This window comes from Vipera berus, assembly GCF_964194415.1.
Source record: "Vipera berus genome assembly, chromosome: 5".
In the NCBI taxonomy this organism is placed as follows: Eukaryota; Metazoa; Chordata; class Lepidosauria; order Squamata; family Viperidae; genus Vipera; species Vipera berus.
Genome location: NC_138207.1, coordinates 16,731,549 through 16,744,701, shown reverse-complemented (window position 1 = coordinate 16,744,701; position 13,153 = coordinate 16,731,549). Strand labels below are relative to the sequence as shown.

General features: G+C 41.4%; 1 protein-coding gene across 1 annotated transcript in view; it reads right to left on the bottom strand.

Moving 5' to 3' along the window:
• The window catches only part of PLD1 (phospholipase D1), a gene marked incomplete at its 3' end in the record, with an annotated part of 135,026 nt that overhangs the window by 30,011 nt on the left and 91,862 nt on the right, over window positions 1-13,153 (bottom strand). Inside the window, exons 13-19 of the mRNA XM_081329791.1 lie at window positions 13,008-13,118; window positions 11,043-11,249; window positions 6,899-7,100; window positions 5,903-6,031; window positions 4,936-5,054; window positions 4,648-4,761; window positions 2,078-2,188 (exon numbers count right to left, since the gene is read on the bottom strand). Coding sequence (XP_081185917.1) covers window positions 2,078-2,188; window positions 4,648-4,761; window positions 4,936-5,054; window positions 5,903-6,031; window positions 6,899-7,100; window positions 11,043-11,249; window positions 13,008-13,118 — 993 coding nt within the window. The remainder of the gene's footprint in view (window positions 1-2,077; window positions 2,189-4,647; window positions 4,762-4,935; window positions 5,055-5,902; window positions 6,032-6,898; window positions 7,101-11,042; window positions 11,250-13,007; window positions 13,119-13,153) is intronic.

Sequence of the window (13,153 nt, the reverse complement as noted above, 5' to 3'; positions counted from 1 at the left end):
ACTGCGTCGTCTTGAGGGGTTGGGAATGGGAGGCACCATTCTGCGGTGGTTCTCCTCCTACCTCTCGGACCGTTCGCAGATGGTGTTAACAGGGGGGCAGAGGTCAAGCCCTAGGCCCCTTAGTTGTGGAGTGCCTCAGGGATCAGTGCTCTCACCCCTCCTGTTCAACATCTATATGAAGCCGCTAGGAGAGATCATCCGTGGCTTCGGGGTGAAATATCATCAATATGCTGATGATACCCAGCTATTCATCTCCACCCCGAACCAACCCAGTGATGCCCTCGATGTGATGTCCCGTTGCCTGGAAGCGGTACAGATCTGGATGGGAAAGAACAGGCTTCGACTCAACCCGGCCAAGACTGAGTGGCTCTACATACCGTCATCTCGTTTAGTCCAAGAGGTTCCATCTTTGACTATAGGAGGAGAGATGCTACCTCCAATTGATAGAGCACGCAATCTGGGCGTCCTCCTAGATTCACGACTCAGTTTTGAAGATCATATTGGAGTCGTGGCTAGGGGGGCATTTGCCCAGATTCGCCTAATATACCAATTCCGCCCCTTTCTGGACCGAGATGCCCTATGTACAGTCACCCACGCACTCGTTACCTCCCGTATAGACTACTGTAATGCCCTCTACATGGGGCTGCCCTTGAAGACCACCCGGAGGCTTCAGCTGGTGCAGAATGCAGCTGCACAGGTAGTGATGGGAGCACCCCGATACTCCCATATTACACCCCTCCTGTGTGAGCTGCATTGGCTATCGGTTGCCCTCCGGGTGAGATTTAAGGTGCTGGTACTTACCTTTAAAACCCTACATGGCTTAGGCCCGGGATACTTGCAGGACCATCTGCTGCCGGGAACGAATTCCCATCGCCCAGTACGCTCACACAGAGAAGGCCTCCTCAGGGTACCGTCAGCTAGGCAATGTCGACTGGCGACCCCCAGGGGGAGGGCCTTCTCTGTGGGAGCGCCAGTCCTATGGAATCAGCTCCCCCCTGAGCTTCGGATGGCCCAAAATCTCCAGTCCTTTCGCCGCGGCCTCAAAACACTCCTTTTCCACCTGGCTGACCTGGACTGACAGGCATTTTAATTATATTTACAATTTTTAATTTATTTTAATTTTTAATTTTAATTTATTGCTCAGATGATTCTAATTTTATTTTCATCTTAATCTCTGTACTCATTATATGTTTTGTTGTTAGCCGCCCTGAGTCCTCCAGGAGATAGGGCGGGATATAAATCCCATTAATAAATAAAATAAATAAATAAATAAATAAATAAATAAATAAATAAATAAATAAATAAATAAATAAATAAATCAGTCAATCAACCAATCAATCAAGAATAACAAAAAAAAATGCATTGAAATTATTGGAGCTCTGCAAAGGAATGTTTAATTTATATTTCTCATTGATAGAATTTGAGTATCTTCAGTATCCTTGATCATTCTCATCAAACACAAAAAGTTTATTACAACGATGAGCCATAGTTTCTGAAGGTACACTCAACATGACACTTCTGTGTGCATGAAGGAAATAATGAATTGTGACTCATTCTGCACTTTGAAAGTCTACCATTTCAACCCAGAAAGCAATAAACAGGCCAAAATTACACAATAGAAGCAGACTCCTATAAAATGCTGGAGTAAATTCATATTATCTTTCCCCAAACTGAGAACCTTCCAGTTATGTGGACCTCAACTCCCAGGGTCCTCCAGCTAGTGTGAACATTACTGAGAATTCTGGGAAGTGAAGTCCACCCATCTGGTGGGCAATCAAGCTGGGAAAGCCTCATTTATGTTACTGTTGGCCTGATTTCTACAGAAGACAACATATAAGTCATAAGATATGTGATGGAGAAGAGGCCCAATGATTCCATCCAACTCCAGGGGACAACCCACCTGGCCTTCTAAGGCAGCTGCCTCCAAACATGAAAATACTCCTACTTGGGCACATATAGGCAAAGACAGCACTATTTATGTCACTGAAGAATTTCAACCTATATGAAAACTATAAATATAGCCTCCCGCTACTTTCACTGAACTGAGCCAGGTCTTCTACACATAGCAACTACTTGCCTCTATATAGATGTAGTACTTGCTGTTTTCTATCACGCTCACATAGGCAGAATGGATCGATTCTTCATGGTACTTAATACCAGCAGACCAGTCGGCAGCAGAACGAAGCACCTGGGAGAGTAAACACCAGTTGTTGTTTTTTTTAAAAAAATAGATAGATAATCATATACAAGGAGTTTCTGTTTCACAGCACCCACCCAGTTTTAACATAAAAAACGAACTATATGCAATGGTTTGGCTCTGTCAGCTCTGTCTCCTAAGAATCAGTTTCTGGCAGCAAGTCTTAATATGACTTTTTGTTGGATTAGCACAGGGGTCTTCAAACTTGGCCCTTTTTATGACTTGTGGACTTCAACTCCCAGAATTCCTCAGCCAGCATGCCAAGTTTGAAGACCTCTGGATTAGCATGTCGTCTGAAGCCCCTATTTGTGGCTTATCATCAAGCAAACAGTGGCACTGAGTGAGATGCGAACCCACTCGCTGACTGACTGCAGTTGTTGCTTTTCAGCCTTGCCTGAAGGTGTTGGGACACTGAACATGCAAGAACTGGCGAGCTGAGAATGAGGTAAACTCTATTGCTGGACTCTATCCATTTTCCAAACAGGAAGCAACTAAGGGAATATCAGACAATAATCTCAGATTGTCACTAGCTTCATCTGAGGAGGCAAAAGGGAGAAGGAGGAGGAAGGGATTTCTGTCAGCAGAAGATGGTTTTCCTAAGAAAATCAGTAGAAAAACCTCAAACAGCTCCTACCCCTCTTACCAGCCTTAACACAACAAAGCATTTTGTTCCTCTTGTTTGAAAAGAATGATGTCATCTGCTAAAACTCTTGCAGGTCATGAACTAGTGGACTTAAAAAAGAGAAAAGCAGATTCCTAAGAACAGTTTCACAATATGACAAAGGGAAATTATGAGTCCTGCCTCACTGGATGTGTAGGAGAAGGAATTGTCTAAGATCTACTTTAATTTACATTCTTGCACTGGGTAGCAAGTTGGATCCAATGGTCCTATATTGTCTATATTCAAAAGGTACATGCATGTGTTGATAAAACTGCTTAAATTGCAATATATAGTCAACTTTGGATAACCTAAGCAGGTTAGTACAGGTATAGTCCTTGACCTATGACCAAAACTGAGACCAAAAAGTCTGTTGCTAAGCAAGCTGACTTTTAAATGAGTTGTGCCTGATTTTACAACCTTTTTTTGCCAAAGTTAAGGGAATTGCCGTGGTTGTTAAGTGAACTACACAGTCGTTAAGTGAACCTGGCTTCCTCCATTGACTTTGCTTGTTGGAAGCTGTCTGTTAGTGGCTACTGCTGCCTCCTAGCTAATCAAAAAGAGAAGGACAAGAAGTGGTATCTTTAGGGCTATCTAGACTGAGAAACTAAAAAAATAATAATAATCCAGAAAACAGCGGTGGCAAGTTACTTTTGTTGTACTGTTACCAAGGAAACTCCATGGTTGTGTACAAGACATCCTTAGGAGTCACGCTCAGTTTGAAAAGCTTTATCTTCAAATTGCTGTGACTGTCCCAGGGATAGGCAACCTTGGCTCTTTTATGACTCGTGGATTCCTGAGGAATTCTGGGAGTTGAAGTCCATGAGTCATAAAAGACCCAAGGTTGCCTACCTCTGCTCCATGCCTACAATGAGCAAAATAACTCTTTCTTTGTTCCAGCAAAAGTTTCCATCAATCATTCTCATTTTTAAAAATGTTTGATAAACATTTTTTGTTTGTTTGTTTTGCTTTGAGATGATGATTCTCCTGTTGAAAATAAATTTTATCTAGCCAGGGGCCTTATCTTGCAAAAGCAAAGGCCAGCAGATCATAAAGTCAAGGAAGACAAATAATTTTCAATTTCACAGCATTACAAGAGAACAATCAATCCCATCCACAATCACCTCCTTTGAAACTTTTTCTTACCAACTAATTGTGTTTGGACAAGTCATTCCAACTCCTAAGATTTATTTCCTGTGGAACAAGAAACAAGCTTTCCCAATCTAACATTTTTCAAATCATCTTAGACTGCGACTCTCAATCTCGCAAATAATTGAGAAATGTGAAGAGCTTTTCCAGAGAAGAGTATCTGTCTTCTCTTTCTCCCTTTCCCATTCTTCATGATTTAGGAGTCCAGAAACATATTTTCCTGCCACATTGTTTAAAAGTTTTTTTTAATGAAATTGAAGTGGTAAATGGAAGCCTACTTTAGCGATACAACTGGGAAATGTCTTTTGTTAGTAGATTCCAGAAGGCTGCTGAACACTGAGTGACTTTACCTACGAGTAAATATCCTCAGGGGTAACTTTGTCTCTGTTTTGAAGAATGGAATATTTTATATAGACATTTTTCAGTGGGTAAGAAAAATAAAAGGCTGTGGATCTCTTCCACAACCTCTCCTGATCCATCAGGGATGTAGAAAGATGAAAAGTGGCATTTAATCTACGGTTCAGAACAATTTCAATTTTGGAGTCATTTTATAAGGCTTCTTATGATGACAGAAGGAATCCAATGTCTAACTTGCCAGTTATGGAGCAGTTATACGTTTTCATGAATATTCCAACATTCCTACCTGCACTTTGGCGTACACAGCCTCGGGGACTTGATACTTCAACTCATCAGCTGTTCGCTGAGTTTTTGGCAACAAGAAAGGGTATGAAAGGGACCTGTATTTGGATTTCATCATCTTGTATCATAAAAAGAAAAAAGAAAAAAATGGAAAAAAATGTACTCAGGTTAAGATTTAACATGCAGTATGACTGTGACATCATTTTACTTCTTACAGACTAGGGATTCAGAAGATTTCCTAATCACTGAATAATTGTTCAATTAAATAATTTAAAAATTATATGAAACCCACCTTTGTGAAGTTCCAGCGTTGAATGAAGTGCCGCGCTACATCCCGTGCAGCTTTGCCATGGACTACAGAGGCAATGTCATGCCATGGCATCCTTGGCATGGTGTAGCGATCAATAAAATCTAAAAGGGAAGCAGCAACAACAACAAACAAACAAACAAACAAACAAAATGTCAACAGCCCAAAGAACCACCAGCTGTTCTTGGGTATGCTACCAACACTTGGTTGGCTATTGTGGGAAATAAGATACCCAATCACCTAGGCCAGTGATGGCGAACCTTTTAGAGACCGAGTGCCCAAACCGCAACCCAAAACCCACCTATTTATCGCAAAGTGCCAGGGGCCCCATCAGCATTGTGGTGCCCTCAGGGTGGGTGGGTGCCCTCAGGGTGGGTGGGGGTTGTGACCCACTGGGTGGGTGTGGCTGTGGTGGTCATGGCAGACTGGGTGGGCGTGGCCACCTTGATGTTGCTCATGGGAGGATGCCTGTGGGGGCAGGGCAGTATTGGGTGAGATACAGAGGGTCTCTGGTGGGTGGGGCGGAGGGCAGGAGGCTTGTCCTGCAGGGTGAGGCAGGGGGTAGGGCAGGGGTGCCATTGCTGTGAGGCAAGGCAAGGCGAGGCAGGGGCAGCTGCTGCCTGACACCATCAGCCCCTGCACACAGAGGCCAGCGAGCGCATGGGGGTGTGATCTACCACCTCTACTCGAGCTTGCTAGCCGGCTGCTTTGCCTTCTTTGTGCTGGGCAGGGCTGCCTCTCCGGGTGCCGCTGGTGGCCTAATGGACCTGTGCAAGCTGCTGGTGGCGGCAGGCATGCCCATAGAGAAGGCTCTGAGTACCGCCTCTGGCACACGTGCCATAGGTTCGCCACCACTGATCTAGGCTTTTGCCCTCTGCTAGCGAAATATTGTCACAAATTCCTTGGTCCCACTGACTGTCCAGATATGATTCTAACTTGCAGTGATGCTTACCAGCAAAGGGTTTATCCAGTTGGACCCAATCTTTAAACACAAAGTTGCAATAATCTTTTCCATGCCAGAATCGAGTTTCACCAAGAAGCTCTCCAACCCCAGTCTTCAGACTGCGGACTGAGCCTTTACCTGTTTCAAACAAAACAGATTCAACACAAACACAAAACAGATTTTTGGAACTTGGTATTAACAGTAATCTCAATTATTATGAAAATATTTAATCTTCTTTAAATTAATACCAGTCATGCAACCGCAAAGCAGAGCAAGCAGAATGTTATTGAATAGAGTAAGGGTCTCTTCTCTTTCCTTCCCTGCCTCCAACAACACGTGTTAATTTCCCAGAGCAAAGAACTTTTTCCTATTTTCTTTCTGTTCCTTCCATCTTACAAAGAATAGAATAATATCTTTATTGTTACTTTCAATGTACACTAGTCAGCATGCATTACAGTGAGATTTCGTATCACCAGTAACAGTTAAGTGAAGTAAGTGATCACTCTAACAAAGAAGTGTGAACAGGAGTTATGTTCATGTTCCTGTACTCTCTGAAGCATCTTTTAAAAAAATATTTCAGAAGCCTGGCACAACCCTTCTTTATATATCCTGGAGATCAGTCTAGCAATAGTTGGTGTTAGGAATGAGGAGACCCAGTTCCAAATTGCCATTAGATTGTAAATCTCATTGACCTGAAGCCATTCAATCATCCCAGCTTCATCATATGTTCCTTGTGAAGATAAGAAGAGATATTATTTTGCTCCCTTGAGTACAGCATATATAATAACCTGAGTGCCACCTACCTTTATGTTGCTCAACTTTTCCCTATTTTATGAAGAAATTTACGGTAATTGATTGATTGATTTTATTTGAATAAAACCATCAATTCATTTTTATTTTTCATTTTTTTATATCATCCTCAAAGTTCTTGAGACCTGCCTTGAAGGGATTTTGACCCTGAAATATGGCACAAAAATACAATGAATAAGTAAACAAATCACTCACAAGAATCACTGTCTACGCTGCTCACGCTATCTGCGTGATGCATAGTATGTCGATGGAGCTGTCTGTAGATGCTGAATCTGGCAAATTTCTTGGGTCTCCCTACTCCTTTCATTCTTGAAGCTTCTGGGGCATTGTCACTGCATCCTTGAAGAGGTGTAATTACTGGAGGCTCCATCTGAGGTTGAACAGTTTCAGCTAAAGACTTAGGGCAGAAAAAGGACAAATAAGGTTCAATTTAAGTATGCGCTTATGTATCTGTCTTGGAGAAGGTGGCTGCTAAGAATTGACACCTGATTTGGTGGTATGTAATCAATTGTAAAGGGATGTGGTGGCTCAGTGGGTTAGGACGCTGAGCTTGTCGATCAGAAGGTCGGCAGTTTGGCGGGTCGAATCCCGAGTGCCGCGTAACAGAGTGAGTGCCTGTTACTCGTCCCAGCTTCTGCCAACCTAGCAGTTCGAAAGCACATAAAAATGCAAGTAGAAAAATAGGGACCACTACGGTGGGGAGGTAATAGTGTTCCATGCGCCTCTGGCGTCTAGTCATGCCAGCCACATGGCCACAGAGACGTCCTCGGACAAGCGCTGGCTCTTCAGCTTTGAAACGGAGATGAGCACTGGCCCCTAGAGTTGGAAACGACTAGCACACATGTGCGGGGGAACCTTTACCTTTACTCAATTGTAATCAACATGTATCTCTGTATATTCAGAATATGTAACAGCCCTTATATGCATATACCTATAAATGAGGATATATCAAATCTGCCAACATCCGTAAAAGCCATCACAACATTAAAATGAGGACCTATATCATGATGTCATAATGCAAATAGTGCATTTATGTAATGATATCATGATGTCTAATATAAATGTGCAAATCATGTCTTTTTAAAAAACAAAAACATCCCATATTTATCATCACTTGCTCTCCTTGCCCACAGATGCTTTTGGACCAAATGAATCAAAGCTGCTCTCCAGGGAAAACGAATGAGCTATGAAGAAGAGCCTTCCTATTTTCATTCAAAAGCGACCCAGATCCACAAGAACTACATCACATGCCGTTTCTGAAAAGATGGACAGGTTTAAAGGGAACACATAGAATGAACTGCAAGAATGGAACTGCAAACAGAAGTAAATATCCAAGCCAATTCTTTGGCATGGATATTGCAAAACGAGTTGTGGTTCCGTGTGTTTACACTCAAAAGATTTCTCACTGCATGTTATAAAAAAAAATATTAGAGGAAACACTTATGCAATAATCTAAAATCACAGTTCTCTTCAACAGATGAGTTCTGGATTCTGAGCTAAATGTCAGTGTGGCTGAATATGCTAACAGTTGCAGCCCATATAGAATGTTTCCTGGAATCTTGAAACAACTCCAGCTAGTTCACAACCCCACTAGGTCCATCAAGTGATGCTGGTGTATGGACAGATGGTTTCATGCATGTGTGTCCACGACTGAAAGGAAAGAAGAAACCGGCATTCTCCAATCTGGCAAGATCGCAACTCCTAGCCTTCTCAATCTAACATTGATTAAACCCTTGATACTCTAAGAAATATACCAGCTAATGTGATCTGGAAAAAAAGGTGTCTAGACTAAGGCCTTCGATGCTAGGGTTGATAGGGTTGATGCTAGGATGTCAAACCAGTTAGTAGGGCTGCATTATCCTTCTCATCTTTCCTATTAACTATTCCTTTATCATCTTATGACTTTGTTGTCTGTGTCTCATGATTTATGTTGATTGCTTTTATTGAGTATCCTACGACTATCCCTGAGTGTTGTATCTTATGATTTATGATGACTGTATTTCAGGATTATGATCATGATTTATCATTTGTTGCTTGTATGCACACTGAGAGCTTATGCACTAGAGACAAATTCCTTGCATGTCCAATCATACTTGGGCAATAAAGAATTCAAATTCTAAAAAATAAAATAAAATAAGACCTGGGGTGTCCCAACTGATCCAGCAAAAGATATTCAGATAGAAACTGAAGGTAGATAAGATATTCAGTTTCTACAGCATCACAGGGTGTCTGCAATCCACGTTAAATTGGCTTGTTAGCAGGGAAAACAGTGTTAGCACTGCAGGTTAAAAGGCACCAGAAACTGGATGCAGGAAATCTTATTTGATAGATACAGCCCTTTATAAAATGACTTCCCATGAGCTGAGCCTGGTAGAAATCTTAAACCAATTGCCAGGCACCTCCACTGACCTGAGCAGCTGTCTAAATGTCAATCTGAAACAAGGTAGGAGAATTACTTTCTCAATTTCTTGTTGGTTTTCTGAAAGACACAGTTTAAAAGGGAAGGCAGCTGACCTATAAAACATTTGTATGTATTTATTTTACACAGACGCAGCACTAAGTTCTGAGGACTTGGAGATCAGTAAAGTGCAAGATACCTGTATAATTTAATTTTGGATGGGGATATTAGTAAATTAACTTTAGAATCTCTTTAAGAAAAAGCACACACTTTTGTCTGTTCCAGCCTACGACCGACTCTGTTTGTGTGTCAGGGACAACCCCTTTTTTCCTTTTTACAGTCAACAGGCTGGAAAAACCCAACCAAATTTATTTACAGTTCAAACAAAAAAGCAACAGCATATTTCCTTCAATAAATAAATAAAAATATCAAACAAGAGTCAACAGACAAGAGTTAAACAGAAGTATCAAGAACAGACCAGGACTCTTTCAGAATGTCTTCAAATGGTTGCCTTCAGCAACCAGCCCCGCCCACACCTTCACCTTTTATTATCAGTCCCAAGGCGTGGCTTCTCACTGCCTTCTCCTCCTCTCACTGAGTTGCCTCATTGATTTTCTCTGCTCTGCTCTGCTGGATTGCCTTCTGCTTCTAGCGTCTCTGAACAGATTCAGCTGAGTCCGAAACCTCGTGCTCACACAGCTGAGTCTCATGAGGAACATGACTGTAGGGGGCCAGGCTGAGAGTCCTGCAGTGCATCAGAGCCTCCCTCTGACACCAAAGGCTCTCCAAACCCCTCCTCCTCCTCCTCAGATTCATCAGACTCCACTGCTGGGACCACAGGCTGACACCGAATCATAACAGCTTTAACAAAGTGAGCAAAATACAAAATCAACTCTGAAAAAAACCCCAATCAAAATCTGATAGAAGTCATCCCGTGTTCCTTTGCCTTTTCTTTGTGGCATCTTATCAGTTTAAATCAGGGTAGGAAAGGACCATAAATAAAAAATGTCATACATTCCTTGTTGTTTCCTAAATCAAAGTTCTCTGGAACCTGACAGAAAGGTCATAAAAGACAACCCCGCAGATCTATGAGGTATTTGTGAATATGATTTTATCTTGACAAAATTATCTTGGGAAAGTGTACGTTGATACATATATTTGCTTTTTTAATAATATAACTTATTAAAAATTTTAATTAAGTATTAAAAAGTAATAAAAACTCAACATAGAGAAAGAAAACGTAATGGAAGGAAAGAATAGAAAGTGCTGGGGAAAATAAAAAGGAATAAAGAAAAATGAGTTCTAAACAAATAAAAACAAATTTAGCAACTCTTTGCCCCCTATAAGGTTAAATAAATATCTCTTCATTCCATATTCCATCCTTTACCTATAAGCAAACTCATAAAACATTAATCCTAGTGTGAGCAAAAAGTCCTTAAAGGGTTTCCAGAACATTGCCAAACAAGAAAATCTTATTTTAACTGTGATCATTTTACTTTTTAAGTCTTGATCTTTAATTCAATCAAATATTTATTTATATCCCACCTTCCTTATTTTTACAAATAACTGAAGGCAGCAATTATATCCAACACATTTTTGTCCTCCTTATTTCCCCCACAATACAACCCTGTGAGGTAGGTTGCGTTGACGAAGATTGGCTAGCCCAAAATCACCCAGCTGGCTTTCATGGTTAAGGCAGGACTAGAACTCACAGTCTCCTGGTGATTGGTCCAAAGTCGCCCAGCCAGTTTTCATGCATGAGGCAGGACTAGAACTTAAAATCTCCTGGTTTCTAGGAACAGGTTTGATATTGATGTTTCCTGAACAAGCTGAAGGTAGCACCAATCTCACAAGTAGCTTCCCTGATTTGTGTAGTCCCACCTCACCAATGTGTGCTCTTCCCAATGTGTGCTCTTCTCAGATTGTAGAAATCATACTTACAGAAAGATTCCCTGAAGACTCAGATTTGGCTGCTGTCATGCGTTTCACACTGCCCACATCTGTCAGTCGGTGCTCATTGTCATCCCATCTGCCATACGCCAAGTCTATGCCACCAACAAAAGCCACGGATTGGTCAATGATCACCAGCTTTTCATGGTGGGCCCATAAATAAACAGTAGATGACACATGATCAGGGTGCCTCATTACCTGGAAAGGAAAAACTGACCTTAAAATCAAGTGAGTTATAGATGAAGATTTTAATCTAAGGTAGAAACCTTAGATGATCAGAAATTCCATATGGGTAAATAAATACGTAAGATACCCTTTTTGAGTAGGTTTTTCTCCATCGCATTCAACCAGCATGCTGCCCCAATTGTGTAATTATTCCTAAATTTAGGAGGACTTTCTCTTTGGCTAGGTTTAACACCTTCTTGACACTCAACAGTGAAGCAAGGTTCTATGCTCACAGGGAAAAGGAGCAACTTTGAGTCATTTTGTATTTTATTGTCCCCGATTTATGTCTGGAGTTGTTATCTCTGCTTCTAGATAAATGCCTTGGTCACTCAGATTCATTTTATCTTTGACCTGTCTGATCATCTTGATACTGTCTCAATGAATGCAGCCAAAAAGACAGGCAGCCCTTGGCTTACAACCATTCATTTAGCAACTGTCTGAAGTTACAGCAGCACTGAAAAGAGTGACTTACGACTAGTCCTTGCACTAACGACGGTTGCAGCATCCCCACAGTCATGTGTTCAACCAGCATATATTTATGATAATTGCAGGAGCCCAGAATCATCTGATCCTGACCTGCTACCTCCCCAGCTGGCTTCCAACAAGGAAATATTCACTTAATGATTGCATCATTCACTTAACAACTGCAGCAATTCACTTAATAACCATGACAAAACAAAGTTGTACGAGTTGTGCGAGTCATTTAACAATGGCCTTGGTTAGCAAGGGAAGTACCAGTTCCAACTGTGGTTGTAAATCAAGGATCACCTCTACTGCCTACAGAGATTCTCAGTCATCCAGTTCATGGTTGTCCCAAAAGCGTTTTTTCAAAAAGCAATTGGACTTTCTTGGTTTTTCCTTGAAGACATTTCCCTTCTTGGATGAAAAGTTAAATGTTTTCAAGGAACCCCCCCCCCCAAGAAAGTCCACTTGCCTTTTAAAAAGCACCTTTGGGGCTACTTGTACTCTTTTGCTATCTCTAGTATTCAATAAGTATCAACAAGAAGGTTTTAGGTATCATTTTGCTCAGATGAGCTGATTATTTAGTTCTACTTTATTACAACTGGCAACATTACATTTCCACAGTTCTTTATAGCGTTGTTTATTTGGGAATAGCATGTGTTATGTATATTTCAGTATGTTTTATCCTTGGAATTTCTTTTGATCTGGTCTATGACTATAATAAAACTGAACCAAGGCATGTGATTTTCTCTAGAAGAACGAACAGGACTGATTTACTGGCAAGGCCAAAACGACAGAATGGAAACTACTTTGTGTATATCTTTCGGACATGTCCTTGTAAACATAATAGAACATGATTTTGAGTACAGCACTAAAGTACTGTTTCTTCCCATGCCAATCTTGAAGTTGTTTTGTGAATAGAGCAACAGTTACTCCATGGAACTCACCGCCTCAACATGGAGCAGCTATTCCTGAAGATAAATAAACAGTGTAATTATTGTGTAGTGGGTTGTGGACCGCATGGCAATGAGGAGGCAGATGAGTACCGCATGTCAGCTCTTTATTTGTGGTAGGTGCGTACTGGACAACGGGGGTTACCTGGACCCCTTATATACTTAGCTAGGTGATGCTCTGGCCAATCCATCCATCTGTATCTCCCGCCGAAACCCTTTCAGCCAATCCAACCACAGCACAGCGTCCCCTGGTGGTACCTGCAGAGCTGCTGCTCACCCCATACATAACAGTAATTGTTACAATGGATACAAATACCTTAATATTAGGATGTAGGCGCATTAGAGTCCTCTTGGTATATTCACTGTTGATACCCAGAGCAAGCTCTAACTCTTTGTAGAGCATCACAAAGATTCTCACTCCCTGTTGCTGTCAGAACAAAAAAAATACCAGTCATATTTGCT